The sequence below is a fragment of the Pantherophis guttatus genome, chromosome 4, assembly GCF_059756535.1.
Source record: "Pantherophis guttatus breed Tessera chromosome 4, ASM5975653v1, whole genome shotgun sequence".
NCBI lineage: Eukaryota > Metazoa > Chordata > Lepidosauria > Squamata > Colubridae > Pantherophis > Pantherophis guttatus.
The window spans coordinates 27,685,596-27,707,480 of NC_142066.1; the positions used below are offsets into that span (position 1 = coordinate 27,685,596).

The following is a 21,885-nucleotide window of genomic DNA, read 5'->3' on the forward strand; positions in this document are numbered from 1 at the left end:
GTCATAAATGTGAATTAACTGTCAAGCATCCCAATCAGGGGTGAGTTCTACTTACCTTTACTACCGGTTTGCAACGGGACTGCATGTGCGCGCTTCACTTGCACACATGTGCACTCTTCTGTGCAAGCGCAGAAGCATTCTGATGACGTCAGGGTCGGTGGGCGGAGCCTCCCGCTGGTTTTACTACTGGTTCTATAGAACCGGTGTGAACCAGGGGCAACCCACCACTGATCCCAATGTAAATCATGTGACCCTGGGGATATTGCAACAATCTTAAGTGTGAAAAATGGTCATGTCACTTTTTTCAGTGCCATTGTAACTTCAAACAGTCCCTAAATGAACTGTTGTTAAATCGAGGACTACCTTTACATTCTTCTTCAAAGAAAGAGCCTAGCAGCTGTATATCTGGGATCTAAACTCCCAACTTAGATCAGCTTCTTCCATCTGTATATTAGCTCGCTGCACTGATGCTCTCCAGATGTTGTGGGACTGCAACTCCCAGAATTCCCTGACAGCATGGCCTGGCTAAAGAATCTTGGATCTTGTAGTCCCAACAAGTTTGGAAGGTATTGAACAGGAAAGGAGCTACATATTTTCCCAATCATATTTTATAAACAAAGAGGTTATTCATTTTTAATATCTATTAAGCCCTTGTATTATTTTTCCTCCGCTGCTAAGCTAATATTTATATTTATAAAAGCTCTTAAAACACCTTGCAGAGATTAATAGTATGTCAGTCCTTGTTCTCAGATTTATAATTTATAATTGAGGACAGAGGAAGGGAACTTTTGGGGCTGGGCTCCACATTTAAAAGTTTGAGTTCTTTAGAAATGTTATTATTATATGGATATTCAAAGCTACACTTTAGGGGATTTTCCACTTGCTTAGAAATGTGTAAATGACCAAATATGGATTAGCCAGTGTGATTCTTGAAATTGTTTGTGTGAAATTGACTATGTAATCTTACTTGCATGTGTAGACAAGCCTTTTCTGCTTCAGATGCTCCAAAATTGTTCTTACAACACCACCTAAATTCCTCAATAGGTAGGAGTAGAGAGAAATATATAACCAGCTGCAGGGGTGAAATCCAGCAGGTTCTGACAGGTTCTGGAGAACTGGTAGTGGAAATTTTGAGCAGTTCGGAGAACCGACTGCAGAAATTTTGAGTAGCTTGGAGAACTGGTAAATACCACCTCTGGCTGGCCCCCAAGTGGGGTGGGAATGGAGATTTTGCAATATCCTTCCCTCAGGAGCGGGGAGGGAATGGGGATTTTGCGGTATCCTTCCCCTGCCATGCCCAGCAAGCCACGCCCACAGAACAGGTAGTAAAAAAAAATTGGATTTCACCAATGGGCAGCTGAGTCTACCATATTTTGTAAGAAAATATGGGGATTGCTGGAATAGAACAGCACTTCATCACAATTCACATAATTCTTCCAGCTATATTGTTCTAATCTAAGAGGTATTTTAACCCCAAATGTGGTGGAAGTATTTGCTGGAATGTACTGATGTCTTCTTTTGCGAGTGCATTGGATTAATTGACCCTTCCCAGACTCAAAAATAACTCAGAAACTGACATTTGCTATGTAAACCACAAGTCACATTGATTACCTCACTACACACCTTTAGGATAAACACTGACATTATTCACCATTAGTTAAACAGTAGGTATTTGCTTTGCATCTCCCTGTATTAACATTCTGCTTATGTAATTAGTACACCCTTATGCATTATATCAGAAATTGTGACTCTTGTGTAAAAACTGTATAAAGGCCTCTCTGAAAGCTACAATCACCAACTATAGATCCTCCCCAACTGCCAAGAAACTAGCAAGGTTCACACCCACTGTCCTAAACCATGGCCTGATTAATAAATGATTCTCTACAATGGACTACCCTTGAAAACCACTCAGAAATTTTAACTGGTTTCAGAATGCAGTGGAATGAGTAATGGCGGTCTTGTCTCAGAATGCCCACTTGACATTATGAACTTTATGAACTGCACTGGTTGCTAGTGGGTAAGTTTATAGATGTGATTCAAGGTGCTGGTTATCAAATGTCTGTGGAAATTCTCAGTCATCCAGGTCATAGTTGTCACAAAGGTGTTTTTTTTTTCAAAAAGCAACTGGACTATTTGTTCTCTGAGGAAGAAGACATTTTGCTTCTCATTCAAGAAGTTTCATCAGTTCTAGTCCAATTTCTTGGATGAGCCAGTACCGATGAAGCTTCTTGGATGAGAATTGAAATGCCTTCTTTTTCCTCAGGAAAAAACAGTCCAATTGCCTTTTGAAAAAGCACCTTTGAGTGCTGGTTATCAACTATAAAATCCTACATGAAATATGATCCAGTTCAGTGGTGGGTTTCAAAAATTTTTACTACCAGTTCTGTGAGTGTGGCTTGGTAGGCGTGGCATGGCTTGGTTGGCGTGACAGGGGAAGGATACTGTAACATCTCCTTTCCCTCCCCAATCCAAGGGAAGGTTACTGCAAAATCCCCATTTTCTCCCGATCAGCTGGGACTCGGGAGGCAGAGAATAGATGAGGGCGGTGCCAATCAGAATCTTTACTACCAGTTCTCCAAACTACTCAAAATTTCTGCTACCGGTTCTCTAGAACTGATCAGAACCTGCTGAAACCCATCTCAGGTCCAGTTATTTGAGGGACCATCTGCCTTTCACGGTTTCTCCTAGCCACTATGAACCAACAGAGTGGGCCTATTCCAGGTCCCTTTGATTAAACAGTGTCATCTTTCTGTCTTCTGGAATGAGGTCCTCTTGAAATCCAGATGGCTCCCAGCCTGACGACATTCCAGTAACTTTAAAGACCTGGCTCTTCTCCCAGGCCTTGGGGCAAGGTGGCGGAAAGTTCTTGTTTGACATATGTTTGACATATGTTGTATATGTTTTGGTTGGATGTCTGGATTTTCCATCTCGTTTATTTACTTTATTGTATTTTATTTCCTTGTTGTAGTTCTATTGTGTTTTCTTTATGTTGTAGCTTGCCCAGAGTCAGTTTGAAGTTGAATAGCGCCAAAATCAAATAAATAAATTTTATTAGAGACTGGGACTAGCAATATAGAATTCTTACTCAGGGCAATTATTTATTCTCTTAAATAGGAAATGCAAATAAATTTTACATTAATACTATGGAATGCATTTTAATAAGTTAATAAGTACTACCGTCAGTCAAAGCAATTCAAATCTTAATCACAGCCACAAGGCTTTTTGGCCTTTTGGTTAAGATTGAGTACAGAATTATAATTAAGACTGTCTGACACACAAGACGAAAAGTTATATGGATTTTTTATTTCCTTCTGTTCCAGAGAAACACTATATTTTGGGAAATATTATGTGTGTGTGTGTGTGTGTGTGTGTGTGAGAGAGAGAGAGAGAGAGAGAGAAAACAAAAATACATCTTTCTCAATAATACTGGGTATGTTTGTCTTTTTGAATCCTAGGGAAGATTTAAATGAACTTTTAAGGGATGAAATGTCTCTTCCTATAGCTTGTTTACTCCCAGAACAGTTCACCTTGTACATTTTGTAAGATGTAACTCATCCTCTTTCCTTTGACATGTTGACTGCATCCTCCTCTTTTGAGACCTGAGAAAGTTTCTACTTTCCTTTTTTTGCTCATGAATGTTGAATGCAGCATCAACACATACAAATATAGCAAGAGTACCTCATCACTCTGGATGGGAAAACGATCACAGGCCAATTTGTTGAGTCACTTCAACCTCTAAAAGTAGCATGGGGAACCTTTCCTCTCGGCCTTGCTCCAGCTAATTTCATTGATGGTGGTTCTGTTTGGTCATCTCCTGTGGACTTTTGCTGCATCACTGCCAGTGTGACCTTGGTATGATGGAGTGGGACATTCATCTACCACGAGAGGGCAGAATAGCGCTGGCAAAAAGGAGAATGAAAGGAAGAGGGGAAAAAAATATGGTCTGTCAGAGTTTAAGACTCAGAGATTTATTGTACCATAAGCTTTATGCATCATACTCTATTTCAGATATATCTGACATTATGTTAGCATGTATGTGTGTAGAGTGTGTGAAGGCTTGTCCCCATCACTTTGTTTTTTGCATGCATGCGTGTCTCAATTAATCTCTCTCAAATTGATTTAAGCCTTAGAGTACCAAAGTTAGATTTTTGGCAGCCTTTGCTATTTCCTGCACATCCAGATGGGTATTTGAACAAGGACCAAGAGTAGTGATGCCACATATAAACTCAACCTTTCATCTGAGATGGGTGCAGGATAAGCCAAATGGTAATCTGTCTATGAGTAGATCATATCACAATTTACATATCTGCATCCGACCCAGAGACACAGGTATGTAAGATTGGCATTTGTACGATGACATCAACACATCTATGTCATCATTTTGCTATCCTCTCGACGTGCTGCAGACACTGCTGCATTTCACAGCTCCACTCTTGCCTGCAATTCACTTAGAGATGTAAACAATGGGACAGTGGTAGGGAAACTGTACTTCTCACAGCCCTGCCTTGTGGGAAATGTCAGTTGATTCCTGTCCAGTTCTTAAGAAAAACAATCCTGTGGTAGTGGTGTTTGCTTAAGAGCCCTTGAGGAAGGTTGGGCTGAGACAGAGTGACTGGCCCAAGAATGCTCAAATGGCATTCATGTCTAAGGCGGGACTAGAATTCACAGTCTCCTGACTTCTAGCCTGGTGCCTTAACCACTAGACCAAACTTGCTCCTTCCAGTAACTCTGGCAAATACTGTACATCAGAAAACAATGAACTGATAATATATCAAATTAAACAGTATTTAAATTAACAGCCATTAAAAGTACAATTAAGCTAAGAGTTGACGGCGCCATACCACAAAAATCTCCAAATTTAAATACAAGAAAGCCAGACCATTAGGCTTTCCAGAATATTAAAATTGTGGGGGCCACCTGAATTTTGGAGAGTAGCATGTTTCAGAGAGGTATCATTCTTATAAGAAGCCTGCTAGAAGGTCCTGATTCATTAACTTTTCCAGAAGAGGAACCCACATCAAGTCTTCTTGAGCTGACTCAACTGGATAGGCAGATTCTATTTGTAAGAGATAATCCTGTAGATAGCCTGGATCCAAGAAATTTAAGACCAATAGATTTGAAACCAGGACCTGAATTGTGTTCAGAAATCTATTTCCAGCCAGTTCAGCACCCACAGTGTAGCTGGAGTACAAGGAGTTCATTGGTTCAGTACAAGGAAGTTTGAAGATTGGGATCAAAAATGGTGGCCTCAGCAATCCAATCACAACTCCATCTGATTTGTTTGTGTACCATATTTCTGGACTTTTAATGTGCCATAGGCTTTGTTTTTGAGCAAATTGTCAAACTGGCACATGATTCCTGATCAGAAGGAGTCCTGGGACTATGAGGGACTGTGACTGCATTCACTCAAATTGCCAAACTTAAAAATAAAAAAATAATACCTTCACAGAATGTTATGTCCCAAAACCAAAACAGAGTCACGGCTGTTTTATTCCCACAATACTCTACCTCTGGGTTTCCCACAACATATTAGCTACCCAACCTATTAGCGCAGAGAGGTTGTTGCATGAACCCAACCTAGATGCTGTAATAGGAAGTCTCACCTGTACTCGGTTTTTCTACTAGCTTGAGTCTGGGAGACAGACTAAAAAAAAGTCAAAAGCATCATGAGGTGGAATGACAGCCCGTCTTGGTAAGAGAAGCCAATCAGCAAGAAAGAGAAGCTACAGCAGCACTCATTCAGAGTTGCAACGAGCAGACTCCTCTGCAATCTGAAAGGCGCTTCCAGGTAGCCTTCGATGATGTCATTCTTGCGCAGCTAGTTTTTGGTTTTTTTCCTCCAAAGTACGAAGTTTGGGAATCTCTGATCCTGCGATTGAAGGAAGGGCTGATCGGAGGGAGGGAGGGAGGGAGGGTCCTGATAGAGAGCTAGGACTGGAAAGGAGAGAATGCATAACTCTTGGTTTGCTTTTTTGCCCCCCTCCCTCTTCCCCTGAGGGTCTAGCCTCTGACGTCATCCTAGTCCCCCCCCAGTAGACAATAGACCTCATTCATCCTTCCCCCTCCCCCTCCCGCCCTCTCCCCGAACTGTTTCCACATAAAGAAGCCCATTCAGCTTCTCAAAAGGCTCCCTCCGCTCTGCTTCCTGTGGTTGGTGAACTCGTCTGTCCGTCAACTCCCCCCCCCTCCTCCAAAGGGGTGGGTGGGTCTGCCCTTTCAAGCCTCTCTTCTTGCAGTCAAAGATTCCCCCCTCAGAGCAGCATTGCGGCCACACCCTCTCCTCTCCGATTGGGCGGGGTGGGCGGGGTTAAATCTGCCGGACTCCTCCCCCTAGCCATTGGCAGCTCAGTTGCGGCTGGGCCTTGGAGGCGTCGGGATAGCGCTCGGCAATCTGCGAAGGTACCGTAAAGCTTATTCGTTATTTTCCCCTCCTTTTTTTTTTTTAATTAAATTTGCTGTATGGTTGCCTTTTGGTTCTCCCCCCCCCCACTTGAATCTGGCGAGTCTGCAGAAACGGCGAGAGGGGAGTCTCTGGGTCCGCAAAATCTGCCTTTACCGTATGAAAGGCTAAATTGCTGATGGATTGTGCAGAGGTGTGTCCTTTACAGTTAATTGGGGTGAGCTAAATTAAATCCCTCAAGAGTGCAGAAAATATGGCATTTAGCATGCACTGGGTAGGGAAATCAGCACAGATGATTTTCTATTGGTTCCCCTAATTAAAAAATAAATAAATCCAAATTGCTTGTGATTTTCCCATCCACCTTACCAGAAAACAGGCTGAGTGAGAAAAGCTTGTATCCAGTCACACTTATGTGGCCCATGATGGTGAAATTGGACCCCTGCTTTTCTTTGCCCTTATTTGTTTAGCTAAATGCCTAGCTTTTGTTCACCAATGTGTGCCTTTAATTCCCTTTCCTCTGTGGCTCTGCTACCTGCTTATATCCACTATTCATCTGTCAGTTTTCCCCAACCAGATATTCTCTAAATATGTGCATCTCATCATCCTTAACTCTCCCAACCTGGTATCCTCCAGACGTTTTAGACTGCAGCTTCCATGTTAGTTGAAGATTATGGAAAAGCACCTGGGAGGGAGGAGAATATATGGCTGGGGAAGACTTCATTATGCCCTTCCCAGCTGCCAAATTTCTGCAGAGTCCTTTCTGAGCAAGCTCTCTCCTTTCTCCATCCCTGCTTAAATTTCCTTCTGAGCTTTGCTTCTTATGGATAGACATTCCTTTCTCTTCGTTCAGCCGGTGACTCTGTAGTATAAAAATGCCACTGCTTTGAAGGGGTAGAAATCATTGTGCTTGCCAGAGAGAACATACCTTTATGAGGCCATGCCTTTCTTTATAAAGTTTTGTTTTGTTTCCTGAGTGGGTCATTGTGTCTAATTATGAAGCTTGATTAATGAGAAGAGATGTTGGCATACAGTGAATTGGCATCACTGAAGGGGAACTTCATTTGGAGGCATTTGGAAATGACAAAGGCGAATGTATTACAGCTGCTGTTATAGTATCCATATTGCAGGACTTACGTCAAGAAGCAGCTTGGCCTAGCTGTGGAGACCCAAGTAGCTTAAGATAGGCTTCTGGGTTTCAGGGATGTTATTCTGCTATTCTTTGCAACATCTCCCCTGCCCCCCCTCCATCTCATGACATTGCATGCACTTTCTACATGTATATATCTGCCATGTTCAGGCATGTAATAAAGAGACTATCCATGGACGAGTGCACACATTCTTTGGATTTAAAACAAAGCAGTTGGAATTTCTCTGTGTTGTTCTCAAAATAATACCAGCTATTCCAGGAATGTAGTTGTAATTTTCCAGAATGAGAAAGGCGACATTCTTAAATTGAGGTTTTGAGGTTTTCTGCATGTGTCTAACCTCTAATTTAAAGCAGCTGGGAAAAAGTCTGAATTTAATTAAGCCAATTAGGTATTTTATTTGACTGTCCACCAAAATGAACAAATCAGATCTTGGAATGTTTAGCATTTGGAACTTGCTATGTCAACAGAATGGAGAATTCCGAAGGTGGGTAGCAAATGTTAGTCTGTTAGAAAGAAAATAACAAAATGTTCACTGGCCCTTAAAGAGAAATATTTTATATGGCATAGAGGTCTGTTATGAACTAGAGGTAATTTCTGTAAATGGAAGAACAAAAGAGTGGAAACTCTTGAACTCAGTGCTGGGCCTCAAAAGGAAAAGGGATGAGAATATGCAAAGGATTAAATTTAACAATGCTTGGATATTTGAAGTTTGTGATCATTAAGCACCCTCTCTAAAACTGTTTTTTTTTAAATAATAGAAATGCTAAAGTAGAAACTTATTAAAACTAATTCGGTAGCGTATTTGTTTTCCTTTATATTTGCTATTCAGATCAGATTTAAGTGCTATTTGAGACATTTGCTGGCTTTTGGGTTCCACATATTTGAAAGAACTGAATATTCTATTTCTGATGGGGAATGCATGTGTTTTTTAATGTTTCTGTGGCCGGAGATGCTGGCAGATACTTAATGGGAAAGGTGAAAGAACCAGCCACTTTAAGAAGAAATATGCTGATTTAGGGTTTTTTCCTTTGTGGGTTAGGTAATGGGCTAGAAGAGTGATTTTCTTTTTTCTTTTTCTGAAGTGGGTTCTAAATAATCTGGTTGAACGTGGCACTTGAGAAGAGAGCTAGTTGATTTTCTTCATTTCTCAAGGGTTTTTCCCTATAGGCCTTGTTTATGCTGGACTTGAGTAGCAAACAGTTACGTTGTACGTTGTAGGCAATTGATATTTATAGCAGCAACCGGCATGCGAGTGCCATGAAAGCAGACTGCTCCCTGCCCCACCCCCCAATCCTCCTGGATGGGACAGGGATCTTGACAGAAAGCATTAGGGCCGTTGAGAACTGCCTGGGAAAACAATTAGCAGGCTTGTGGTAACCCCTGGGGAAAAGCATAGGAGCCATGTGGGCAGGCTCAGAAGTCGTATACTCTCAGGCATAAACTTGACACACACACACGTCCTCTCAGCCAGTGACACACATTTGAGTTGGGTTTGTTATTTCAGCCTGTGACTGTGATAGCTATAAAGATAGTGACTGTCAGCTTAGAGAGCCTTCGAGTATTTCCAAGATTTGGCGCCCAGCCACTTACTTTCCAAAAGTTGATTCTGTTTGTCTCCTTGCTCTAAAGCAGTTTTCCCAAACATCCTAGAACTCTCTGAAGTTCCATGAGATTCTAAAAGGGGGGGGGGGGAATCAATGAAAGGCAACCAGTTTATAATAATTAGAATTTTATCTTTTGAGTGGGGGCTCTCAAGAATCACATTAAAAAAAAAAACTTTCCATAGCCTGAATATGTTTGAAACCCCTTGCCTTAATGCATTCAGTGAATATTACATTGTGTATTGCACAATCCCAAATTAAAAACTTACCCTCTTGTCATTTTCTCCTCTTTCCTTGCTTTTTAAGAAGTTCTAAAGCCCCATCTGTAAGGAACAACCCCTTGCTACTATAATTCTCTAATTTAGTTTTTTTCAATGATGGGTATGGTTCCCATCATCCTCAGCCAGCACAGGGATGGTAAAAAGTACTGCTATAGATAACATCACCCTTTCCACGAATAAGGCAGCCTTTCTGACTTCAGATTACTGATGACTTAGGAAGGAAGGAAGGAAGGAAGGAAAAGAAAGAAAAAAAGAAAGAAAACTGAGTGTCTGTAGGGAAATATATGATGGAGATATTGCTTTAAGGAAATTGAATATGTGTCGTCTCTACAGAGAATATATTGTGGGGCCTGTCTGGTTGTGACTGGCATGGAGGATCAAATTAGTCCCATTTTATAGGCCTGACATGTATTCAGAAGGTTTCTAAAAGTGTTCATTGACTTTATTTGTAGCAGAACCATCAGCTTGACTTGAGTATACAATCGAATCTCACTGCTTTAATCGGATTTCGATGTGTTGAAATGGTCACACCTGGGGAGCCAGGTGTCATGTACCTGTTTATGGCCATAAAGATGGAAGATAATCCCTCTGAGACTGGCTAAATGTGTATTTTTGAAATGGAAATGTGAGTTTGCCACTTAATTATTGAATGGAGGGTTGGTACTTTCTAGGGTGGCAGCTGATATAGTGCTGTATTATAGGAACAGAACCATGGAATAACTTAGTTATTCGTAGGCAGACTTTGTTTGTCTGCAAGCAAATAATTTGAAAGTGAAATAATTGTACTGCAGTATGAAAATGCAGAGCTGTGCTTATTGTATTTGTCTTTCATGTCTCTCTCTCTCTCTCTCTCTTTTGTCTTCATCTAAAAGATAAAGAAAAGAAGAATAGGCTATAAGGTTCAAGAAAATCAGGATTGTGGCCTTACGTGCAGTGATAGATTATTTGATATGCTGGAACAAAACCTGAGGAAGGATTAGACTCCCTATCTCTTTCCCAGGCATCTATCCTACATCAAATGTAAATATGTTTTATCATCGGTGCTACCTTTGGACCTGGGAGAGTGATAGCTGCCATAATGATAATAATTCTCCTGGTTGTCTTTCTTTAGCTTTAAAAGGTGCGTGTGTGTTTATATGTGGGGTTGTAGTCCAAATGGGGAACAGTCAAGTGTGTTGATATGGTAGGAGGTGAGCAGGCTGGGCTGGAAGGCAGAGTTAAACGTGTCATCTGTTTGGAATAATTGCACAGCCACAAGAGACCCAAGTCAACCCCCAGTGAATTCTGTTGACCCTTACCTAGTACCAATTCAGCTTTGACCGTTAGTTGACCGGATTCTTCTCTATAGGTAGCAATAATAAAATCTTCTGTTCTTTGAACTCAACAAATGCTCCTGGTTATTTGCACCTGGCAAAAGCAGTTGTTTGTGCCAGTCAAATGTGATGGGGAGAGTGGAATGCCATGGGTTCTTGCTTGCTCCATGGCAGTTGCTTCCTGCCATGGCTAAAAGGGGTGGGTTGGAGGGGGGGAGTGGTCCCAGACATTTCATAGTGTTGTTGATGGAGTGTGACACACCACCTTATCAAAGGGGAATAATCGCTTATTTTTCTTAATGACAAACTCAGTTTGCCTTGCTCACCAAAGTTTAAACAAGTAATATTTACAGTCCTTGGTCAATGGTAAAGGATGGAATCATACAGGATACCTCTTGGGTTGATGGAGGTAAGATAACTGTGGAAGTCCTTGGGCTCCTGCTGGATGAGGGAAGCTACTGTCCTAGGTCCAAGAAGAAGCTCCTCAGATGTTGCTCCTAAGTTCATTTGGGAATGGTGTGTGTTAGCTGTGAGATGGATTGTTCTGAGATTTGTTGCATCCTCTCTTTGGGGGGCGAGGGGGGATTGTTGAAACAAGAAGTTTGGACAGATGAAAAACAGAGGAAGTTCATTCTTAACCCAGATGAGCTCTAATCAAGCAAGCTGAGTGTGCAATTCAGGCCACCACCTTCTAGAGACTAAGGCAATAGGAGAGGCAGCCCCCGCCAAAAAATATTCCAGTCATTCCAAGCAAAACAAAGTCCTGTGGTTATCTGAACTAACAATTATAGCAAAGCTTCAGTCCCCAAGATGTCAGTTCCTGTTCTTAACCCACTCAAGTCCGTCCTTTCAACTTTTGATCTCCTACCATCTTCTCCTAGCCAAGAGAACCTCTCAGCAGTCCTGGCACCCAACCTCTCTCTCTCTCTTTGAATACTGGGCACCACTCCCTTCTGACTCCTCGTCTTCAACCAGCTTTGAAGATGTGATATTTCAACTGGCACCTCTGCCCAGATCTGTGTTTTTTGCCTTTTTACCCACACCACACCCCAGAAGGAGACGCATTTGGAACCAATTACCCCTGGGCATGGTGCCATACCTTGTGGCTTCCTTTTGGAAGATGCAGGGTAGATCAGCTCCTTAGGCCTAAGAGCTCTGTATTTTTCAGTATAATGCAAATGTCCCAAAGATTTATTATATCCCTTTCCCTCTCTCTCTCTCTCTCATTTCCTTCTCCTTCATCCAAGACCGCCCATCGGCATTTTTCACTTTGTCCATTTGGTGCCTGGAAGGCGAGGGCTTGAAGCTATCCTTGCTGATCAGGTTGCTGTTTTTGCCAGTGCCAGCTGGGTTGTGGGTTTTTCAAGGGCATTCTTGTGATTCCATTGTGGGCACTGCCAGTCGTAGGGCACCATTGACCGTGGTGGGGCATTGACAAGCAGCTTGCAGGGGGCAGGCTAGAGAGTAGGTGCTTGCATTGATCAGTCTTTCCAGGACTGATGGACAACAATAAGGAGGGTACATTTACAGGAAAATATGTTGATCAGCACATTTGCACATAGTTTCATTTGCATGGGTTCAAAACCAGAGTTCATTATGAGCCATAGGTCATCCAGCAGTTTAGATTTCACTTCCTGTCAGCCTCAGCTAAAATGGCCAATGGCAAGGGATTATAGGAGCTGTAGTATCAAAACATTCAAAGAGCATTAGGTTATCTTTAAAAGGATTCGGATTATATCAGCTTTATTATATCAAGCTAAGTACTGGATTGGAGTTCCTATTCCTTACAGGTAGTTCTTGACTTACAACCATTCATTTAATGACTGTTTGGACTTATAACAGCACTGAAAAAGTGACTTATGATCGTTTTTCACACTTATGACCGTTGCAGCATCTCCATGGTCACATGATCAAAATTCAGATGCTTGATAACTGGCTCATATTTATGACGGTTGCAGTCTCTCGGGGTCATGTGATCACCTTTTGCAACAAGCAAAGTCAATGGGAAACCACATTCGCATCCACATGCATATCCACATTCACCACAATCACAACTGTGTTACTAGTGTCAGGATTCCAAGTAATAAATTCATAGCAAGCAAGTCTCCGAGGCATGTAGATTCCTCAAAGAATACTTTTATTTGGAATTATCATATTAGCACATATCTGGAGAAAACCGACTCTAAGGTCTCCCACAGTTTTCACCTGATTAAAACTAAAAGTTTTCCCACTTTCTCGAAACAACCAGTCACATGGTCCAATCACAGAACAGGCTGGCAGCCAGGTGACATCATTCTATCTTCCTCCGACCAGGTGTGAAAATGTCCTTGGTTCCCAAGAGAAAAATGTTGTTATGGCCCCTCTATCTCAATACCCCCCTCCCTATCCCTCAGCTCCAGTGTGACAACACTGAAGCGGTCAAAAAAATGGCTTCAGTCAGGTCAGCTTCAGGGTTGACAACTATCTTAACAACTACAGTTATTCCCTTAGCAACTGTGGCAAGAAAGGTCATAAAATGGGACAAAGCTCACCTAACAATTGTCTTGTTTAGCAATGGAAATTCTGGGTTCAATTGGGGTCATAAGTCAAGGACTACCTGTATGTAATGGGGTTTACTTCTTTCACAAAAAATTGCTCAGTTCCAACCTCAGTTTTCAATCGAATTATATATAACAGACAACACTCATATGGAATGCTGGGAAATGTAGTTCTGTAGCACTTGGGAAGCCAGATTGGAGGAGTATCTCCTTAAGTCCCAAAGTTCCTTCCATTTCTCTCACTGCTCACTAGTGGGACCGTCTTTCCTTTTTTAAAGAAATCTGATTTCTAGGGAGGGTATTGTCAAGCAAGGGACTCCTCCATTAATTTCCCAAGAGGATTTGAGGCAATTATTTGCCACCACTTAATGGCCTCACCCTGGGAATGCCCATCAAATTAATGAGCCAAAGAGAGCACTGCTGGTTTGTTAGTGCCAGGTTTGTTAGTGCCACTCGATTGGGCACCGTTGGGCAGGACTCGGAGTAGCTTGGCGCCTGTCTCGCCTCTGACTCGTTTGGCTAGGTCTTGTCCAATCCACAGAGGTGGAGTGGGAGTGTGACTTAGTGGGAGGCAGCATGGAATGTGCTGGGAGCTGGGAGGAGAAGGAAGTTGGCGTGTGAATGAGCGCATAAAGGAGGCTCAGCCCAGGACTCTGGGTTTGTTTAGGAAGGGATTTGGCTTGGCATCCTTGGATTCATGACTGCTCTGAGCACAAAGGCTGGGCCCAAATGCAGGGGTGGTTTACCTCATGAGCTGGTAATTGTGATGTATAGGCAATGCATTCTTACCCATCGTTTTTGGGGGAATTTTTTTTGTTTTGTTTATCAAATACAGTAATCCAAACCTTTGAGATTTTCAAAGGAAAAGTCGGAGTTCTGCTGGAATAATAGAAGACCAGGAAAGATAGTGGAGCAGTCTTGCAGAAATGTTGGGACTAAATTTTCCCTGCAGCATTTGAATAATTTGGTTGATATATTCACAGCTCTCCCTTCTCTATTTTTTTCCCCATAACCATAACCTGTGAGGTGGTTTGGGATGAGAGATAGGGACCTGCCCAAAACCACTCAGTGAGCTTGAGTGGCCGAGGGTAGACTTGAACCCGGGTCTCCCTGCTCCTAGTTCAACCCCTAAATCCCTACTATCCAACAATGACTTTCTCAAGGCACTGGCCTGAAGAAACCTGATGTGAAAATAAAGTGGAGTGTCTAAGGCAGTGGTTCTCAACCTGTGGGTCGTGACCCCTTTGGGGGTCGAACGACCCTTTCACAAGGGTCGCCTAAGACCATCGGAAAACATATATTTTCAATGGTTTTAGGAATAATTTTATGGTTGGGGGTCACCACAACCTGAGGAACTGTTATTAAAGGGTCGTGGCATTAGGGAGGTTGAGAACCACTGGTCTAAGGGAAAAATGTATATGAAAGGAAGATCTAAAAGATGCAGGAACTGGGCCATTACAGAATGTCATGTGTAGGTCAAAATTCTAGTAGGTTTAGAAAGCGAATGACCACCAATGTTTGATTATGGAGGTCGTGGTTGTCCCAAAGGTGCTTTTTCCAGAGGCAACTAGACTTGTTATCCTTTGGAGACGTTTCGCTTCTCATCCAAGAAGCTTCTTCAGCTCTGACTGAAGTATTCAGCCCCACCATCTAGTCACAGCTGAAGAAGCTTCTTGGATGAGAAGCGAAACGTGTTCAAAGAATAACAAGGAAGTCCAGTTGCCTCTGGAAAAAGCACCTTTAGGACACCAAGGTTTGCCTTTTTGGTAAGCATTTGGGAACATGGAAAACAATAAATCCCAGGTAAATACAAGTGATCCCTTCTGTGGAGTAGAAGATATACTGGTTGGGAAATAAGCTACAGTGATTTCAGAGCTTCCTGGCAGAACTGTGGGAGGCCGTTTGTGGGCAATAGAGAATTAACCGCTGTGTAAAACGGCAGGTATGGTTTCTTAAGAGCCCAGTGTTAACCAGAAAGCAGGTAGTAGTTACTGGGTTCTGGGCAGGGGTGTGGCAGCCTCAGCAGGTGGTTGCCAGGTGCAGGAACATTCAACGTTGCACCTGTCTTGGTTGGAAGCCAAAGGGTGTCACTTACCGCCCTTTGGTCTTCTGGGAATAACTGGAACCATTTTCCATAACTCTACCCATTTAGCCTTTTGCTCTTCCTCCTTTTTTTTATCCTGGGACTCTTTCATTTGTCCCGTCCACCCGTGCACACAAGCCCATACAGACATGCACGCCCACCTTTCCTGTTACTTGTAGCCTCTTCCGTAAAAACAAAGTATTGGGAGATCAGAAGGGAGGCAGATCAAAAAGAATCTGTTATTTTTTGTTTTTTGAAGTCCATGTTATCTTCCGGTGTGGAATTCAAAGGATGGGACCTGGGCCAGATTTCAGGAGAAGGTATTGATGTGTCTTCCGAAGACTTTCCTCTTCTATCACAACCTCTTCCTCCTCTTCCTCCTCTTGCCAAGATCCTCTTGAAATGACCTACACTGGAGGTTGGGACTGACAACTTTAATTTACTGTAATATAATGTTGGGCCATTTGGGGAAATACAGGTAGTCCTCAACTTACAACAGTTTGTTTAGCGACTGAAGTTACAACAGCCCTGAAAAAACCTGACTTATAACCATTTTTCACACAACCCTTGCAAGCATCCCCACAGTCACATAATCAAAATTCAGCCGCTTGGCAACTGACTCATATTTATGACCGTTGCAGTGTCCTGGGGTCATGGGATCACCCTTTGCAAACTTCTGATAACCAAAGTCAATGTGGAAAGCCGGATTCATTTAATAACCGTGGTAAGAAAGGTCATAAAATGAGACAAAATGTGCTTAACAACTGTTTCATTTAGCGACAGAAAATCTTTAAAACGGTAGCAAAAAAAGGTTGTAAAATGGAGCACAACTCATTTAACAACAGCCTTGCTCAGCAAGGGAAGTTTGGGTCTCCATTGTGGTCATAAGTCGAGGACTAGCTGTAGAGATGGTAACTGTGACTCAAGGAGGTTGTGCACCAAAGGCTTCTCCAGAGTATAATATCGTAGGTTTCTCCTTTTAAGGCAGTGACCAAACTCTAGACTAGGAAATAATTTCTTTAATTTCTTCTGAAGCGATTTAGGACTGACTCCTGCATCCTTCATTTTTAGATTTGCTACGGAGCAGGAAAATTAGGCAAGTTTGGTAGCACTTTTTCTGACAAATGAATTTTATTTAAAAGGCATGTGAGTTACCGCTTAATGCTTTTTAGTCACTTTTTAATTAGTCCTGGTAATTATCTCTACAGCATAAGAGAAGGCATTAAGGAGTTGGGTGGCTTCGAGCCTACACAGAGTGCTTTTCCATTCCTGCAGAGTAACTATTATGAGCTCCCACACACCTGATATTTATGCTCCCGGTGTCTTTTCTGAGTCTCAACATGCCCGCTTTGGACTCTGGACAGACAGTGATCAGCAGATTTAAGAGCTGCTGCAATAAGTCTTGAAGGTGTTGAGCTGTAAGCTTGTTTTGATTGAGCAGAGATGATCAAAGAGACCTCCTCACTCTTCTGTTTCTCCCAGTAAGAAACCAAGGTTTCTGGTCGTAGAAAGAAGCTCACTCATTCACCCACCCACCCACCCACCCCCACGTTCTACCAAACAAACATGTCTGGCTTTAGCGACATAAGGCAGGCAAGATTGCTGCCTAGCCATAAAGCTCAGCAGGGGTCTGGAAGTGGGGGGGTTGGTGGGAGAGCGCTGGAAAATCTTGCTCATCAACTAGAGTCTGGACTGAAATTGGTTGCCAGGCCGGAGGGGAGAGCGATGTGGATTTTTAGGGAGGAGAAAGTAGGCTCCTAGGTACTTAGCAAGGCAGCATTGGGATCCTCTGTTGGTCTCGCCTTGTATCCCTGGCCAAGTTGAATTCTTCAGCTACATTTGTGTTTTTCTGGTGTTCCTTCTTAACTCTTATTTCCATTTTCCCGGTTAAGTCTCCTGAGAGGAGTTTGGCTAATTGTGGCTAGAACACAGAGCTGGAAAATGATTTAGCTTCTTCCACTTGCAGGAACAAAAAAGTTAGATTGTGGGCTGGGACACAGCTAAGGAGGAAGATACTCTCTTACTTGTCAGAACCTTTCGAACATGTTTAACTATTGGGAAGATTAAACATTTTCTTCCTGCGTTTGCCCTGTCACTTGCTGCCGTTAACTGCAGTTGATTTTGTACCGAAGGATGATGATCTACTCGGTGTGGTCTCACCAACCAGGAAGCAAACAATGATCGAAATGAATGCGCATGCAGAATGGATTTTGCATATTTTGTGTACATAACTAAATGGTTAGGACGGTGCTTATCATCATCAGAATTATTCTGATTTTCACAAATTCTGCCCCAGCCCAGAATTGCATACAAAGTTAGGATCTTATCTTCCAAAATATGTAAATTTTCTTCTGCACAGTTTTTCCTTGTGTTTCATGGGAAAGGAAGGACAAGTGATGCTGAAAAGGGATTACAATTAGTCTTCAACTTACAGCAGTTCATTTAGTGACCGTTCAAAGTTACAACAGAACTGAAAAAAGTGACTTATGACTGTTTTTCACACATACAACATTGCAGCACCCTCCGTCATGTGCTCAAAATTCAGAAGCTTGGCAACCGACTCATATTTATGATATTTGCAGTGTCCCAGGGTCACGTGATCCCCTTTTGTGATCTTCTGAGAAGCAAAATCAGTGGGGAAACCAGATTCACTTAACAACCGGGTTACTGAGTTAACAATTGCAGTGATTCACTTAACAACTGTGGCAAGAAAGGTCTTAAAACGGGGCAAAATTCACTTAACAACAGAAATTTTGGGCTTAATTGTGGACGTAAGTCCAGAACCACCTGTACAGGAAAATCTGTTATGGGTAGTCCTTGATTTACAACCACAATTGAGCCCAAAATTTCCCTTGCTGTGCAAGGCCATTGTTAAGCGAGTTGCACTCCATTTTACTATCTTATTTTGCCTCAGTTGTTAAGTGTATCATGTGGTCATTAAGGGAAACTAGTTCTCCCATTGGGTTTGCTTGTTTGGAAACCAGCTGAGAAGGTGACAAATGGTGATCCCATGACCCCAGTTATGCAACTGTCATAAATACATGCCAGTTGCTAAGTGCCCAGATTTTGATCACATGACCATGAGGCTGCTGTAATGGTTGTGAATGTGAAAAATAATCATATATCACTTTTTCCAGTGGCATTGTAACTTCAAGTGGTCAGTAAATAAATGGTTGTAAGTTGAAGACTACCTGTACTTAGGATTGTCTCCCAGCCAGGGCAGGTAGTGAAAGAAGAAATAAAAAATAATCTGTTCCTTAAGCCTGAATTCATAATACACTGGAACTAGACAGCTCTTGACTCCATATATCTTTTATTGCAAGGGAGGCAAGTATGGCGACTTTACGACCTGTGGACTTCAACTCCCAGAATTCCTAAGACAGCTGGCCATATAAGTCGCCATATTTGCCCACCCGTTTTGCTGCCTTCGTCTCCACCTTCTCCCAACCCCCAGGTTTTACTTTCTAGTCATTATTTTGTAAATAACATTCTGTTGGCATGAAAATGTTTATACAAGAAGTTTCTAAGTCTGAGGGTTTGGGACAGGTTTACATTCTGAAGTCAAGTAAAAGCTAGAAATATTCCACTTCTATCTCAAAGAGAAATTTCATACTGCTTCTCTCTTGTACCAATCCAGTTTTTCTGTCCGTTGCATTTGGGGAAAGCAAAAGAGAGTAATAAAAATTGCTGAAGCCATTAAAAAATGTTATAGCATAGATGACTGTTTTCTTGGGATATTCTGGTGTGATGAGGTTAAAATAAAAGGTATACCATCCAGAGTCCCTCTGTGAGAGAGGTGGGCAGTTTTAACATTTGATAATTAAATAAAATAAATAAATAAGAGGTAGGGAATAGTCTGTAGAGAGCTGTCAGATTTAAGGGACATGGAGAATTTAGCATTATATACTATAACTGAGTCTCAAAATTGTAGCATCCGACCGTGCCTAACTTTTCCTGAATTTCCCCCTCTCTTTTTCAGCCATGGCTGTCCGGACCCCTGTACAACGGGGTGACGCCACCGCTGAGAGATACCTGTTTGTGGACCGGAACCACGTAGGCAATCCAGCCTCACAAGCTGATTGGACGGCCAAACGCCTGGTGTGGGTCCCGTCCGAACGTCATGGCTTTGAGGCAGCTGGGCTGCGCGAAGAACGGGGAGATGAGATGTTGGTGGAACTTACTGAGAATGGACGTCAGATGCTGGTGGCCAAAGATGACATTCAGAAGATGAACCCACCCAAATTTACTAAGGTGGAAGACATGGCGGAGCTGACCTGCCTCAACGAAGCCTCGGTGTTGCATAATCTGAAGGATCGCTACTACTCGGGTCTTATCTATGTAAGTTGGCTTATGGGGTGGCCACTGGTTTGGTTCCATGCCTCTCTATCTGAAATCTGTCATCTCTCCCTCCCTCCCTCTCTCTCTCTCTTTCCCTCTCCTTCCCTCCCTCCCTCTCTCTCTCCCTTCCTCCCTCTCCCTCCCTTTTTTCCTCCATCTCCTTCCCTCCCTCTCTCCCTCCATCTCCCTCCCTCTCTCTCTCCCTCCCTCTCTCCCTCCATCTCCCTCCCTCTCTCTCCCTCCCTCCCTCCCTCTCTCTCTCCCGCCTTCTCACACTTTTTTTAACCATTTGCATCTTCCTCATGATATAAACCTAGGGATCTGTAGTCCAGACTCCTAGTACTTCTAACTAAGAGCTATTTAATGCACTTCTTTTCCCTGTTTAATTCCAAATGTAATCCAGGAATTCTGGTTTGCAGCAGCTATGTCTCTCTCAGATGTCATTCCATACACAAGAATACACTGGCCAATATCCCAGTTGGTTTGGACTTCTACAATTAGCCAGCATGACCAGTTGCAAGTCATGATGGGAATTATGTGGTCCAAACCTCTTGATAACCATCAAGATACCTTAAGAAGAAAACTTCAAGAGTTTAAACAGTGACGTGCTGGACTGTGGAATGCAGCTTTAGTTAGATGCCAAGCTATTCCTTCTGAGCAGACGTCACGACTGGAAGAGAAGAGCTGATTTGGGACAGAAAGTTGGTTTTTTTCCCAGCTTGTGAAGTATCTCTATGTTTCTGTGCAACAATGCTCTAAAAGGGCGAGTTGGACCTCCTTCACCTCATCATGCAGAGCTCCTTTCAAAGGGAAGGAGCAGGGGACACGTGTTTCTTCTGCCCTACTGGTTTCCCTGGCACCCAAGTGGGCACAAAAGGCTGCCCTGAGAGGCATTGTGCCAAAGCATTCCCTCAACGGTACGTCAGCTCTGACTCGCAGACGGCACAGGGCCCGTCCTCCCCCTGCTGCCTCTGATGATCTCCACCCTGTAGCTGGGTATCGGGGTGGGGATCGGACTAGACCTGTTCAGCCAGAACAGTAGTTGTCAGGGTGTGAAATGAATTCTCCCAAGGGCGCTGCCATCAACCGCGGCAACAACACACCACTTCTTAGAAGCAGGAAACTCTATTCTTGTCTTCTCCTAAGAGGCAGCCTACATTTGTGTGATTCAACCCCGTAGAACCCATCTTTAAGATAAAAGACTTTTTTTTTTTAACTGAAAAGGGGATTGATTCCCAGACAGTTCCTTTGATAACAGTGTTGGTGTTTTTCCTGTAAATCGACATCTCCCTGCCCTGGTGTCACTCCAGCCAGTTGTTATACAGTTTGCTCTCCAGGCTGCTCCTTCCCAGGTATTTCACCCTGTAGCAAAAAAGCATTTTTAGCCTCACCCTCAGCAATCTTTCCCCTACTTTTTGAGCTCCTGATGCATTCAATTCCTAAGATCCTTGGGCAAGGTGCTTAACAGAATAATGGGAGGTTACATTCCAATGCACCTGAAAACACTCCAGGTTAGGGAAGGTCATTTCTGCATATTTCCCTTATTGTCAGCCAATGTCGATGGAGTCAAGTGACTGAGGTCAAGTGGACAACATTTGTCTGTTGGCATGGTGCTAGAAACCTGTTTGGAAAGCAGGTAGGCCAGCAATAGTATGCCAAAAGCACAACTGCACGCTTGGATTCAAGTTAGGGAAACCCAGAGGCATTGGTCCATGAAAGCTTGTTGGAATCAGCTTTTATTAGGGGGTTGAGCAATGCCCCTTGATCTCTTTTTATGCCTCCTGTAAACATCCCCCCCTCCCCCCCCACAATTCCTTAATACCCGATCTTGGTTTTCCACTGCCCTGAGATAGGAAATTTTATGAAAATGATAAAATGGTACATGCATCATTTGTAAAAATGATAAAGGTGGAATACAAATAAATAAATGATACTTATGTCTGTGGAGATTCTCAGCCATCCAGTTCATGGTTATCCCAAAGGTGCTTTTTCGAGAGGCAGCTGAACTTTCTGATTTTTATTTGAAGACGTTTCACTTCTCATCCAAGAAGCTTCTTCAGTTCTGATTGGATGGTGGGGCTGAATTCTTCAGTCGGAGCTGAAGAAGCTTCTTGGATGAAAAACGAAACATCTTCAAAGAATAACCAGAAAGTCCAGTTGCCTCTTGAAAAAGCACTTTTGGCA

The 21,885-nt window shown here is 42.8% G+C and overlaps 1 protein-coding gene and 1 long non-coding RNA gene across 9 annotated transcripts in view; one reads left to right on the forward strand and one right to left on the reverse strand.

Moving 5' to 3' along the window:
* Nucleotides 1-3,073: 3,073 nt before the first annotated feature.
* LOC132712204 (uncharacterized) lies at nucleotides 3,074-5,904 on the reverse strand. Its single transcript, XR_009622871.2, has 2 exons — nucleotides 5,604-5,904; nucleotides 3,074-3,899 (listed from the first exon to the last, which is right to left on the reverse strand). It is a non-coding gene; the product is annotated as an uncharacterized LOC132712204 (long non-coding RNA).
* Nucleotides 5,905-6,212: 308 nt separating this feature from the next.
* The window catches only part of LOC117666722 (myosin-10-like), a 76,683-nt gene continuing 61,010 nt past the window's right edge, over nucleotides 6,213-21,885 (forward strand). For 6 of the 8 annotated variants that reach the window (XR_015733689.1, XM_087891832.1, XM_087891835.1 and 3 more), the window contains exons 1-2: nucleotides 6,337-6,399; nucleotides 19,343-19,701. Coding sequence is in view for 7 of the 8 variants with exons in the window: in XM_087891832.1 (XP_087747958.1) it covers nucleotides 19,345-19,701 (357 nt within the window). In the remaining variant the exon portion in view is untranslated. Of the gene's footprint in view, nucleotides 6,400-19,342; nucleotides 19,702-21,885 lie in introns of all 8 variants that reach the window. The other 2 variants (XM_087891834.1, XM_087891831.1) reach the window with 1 other exon arrangement.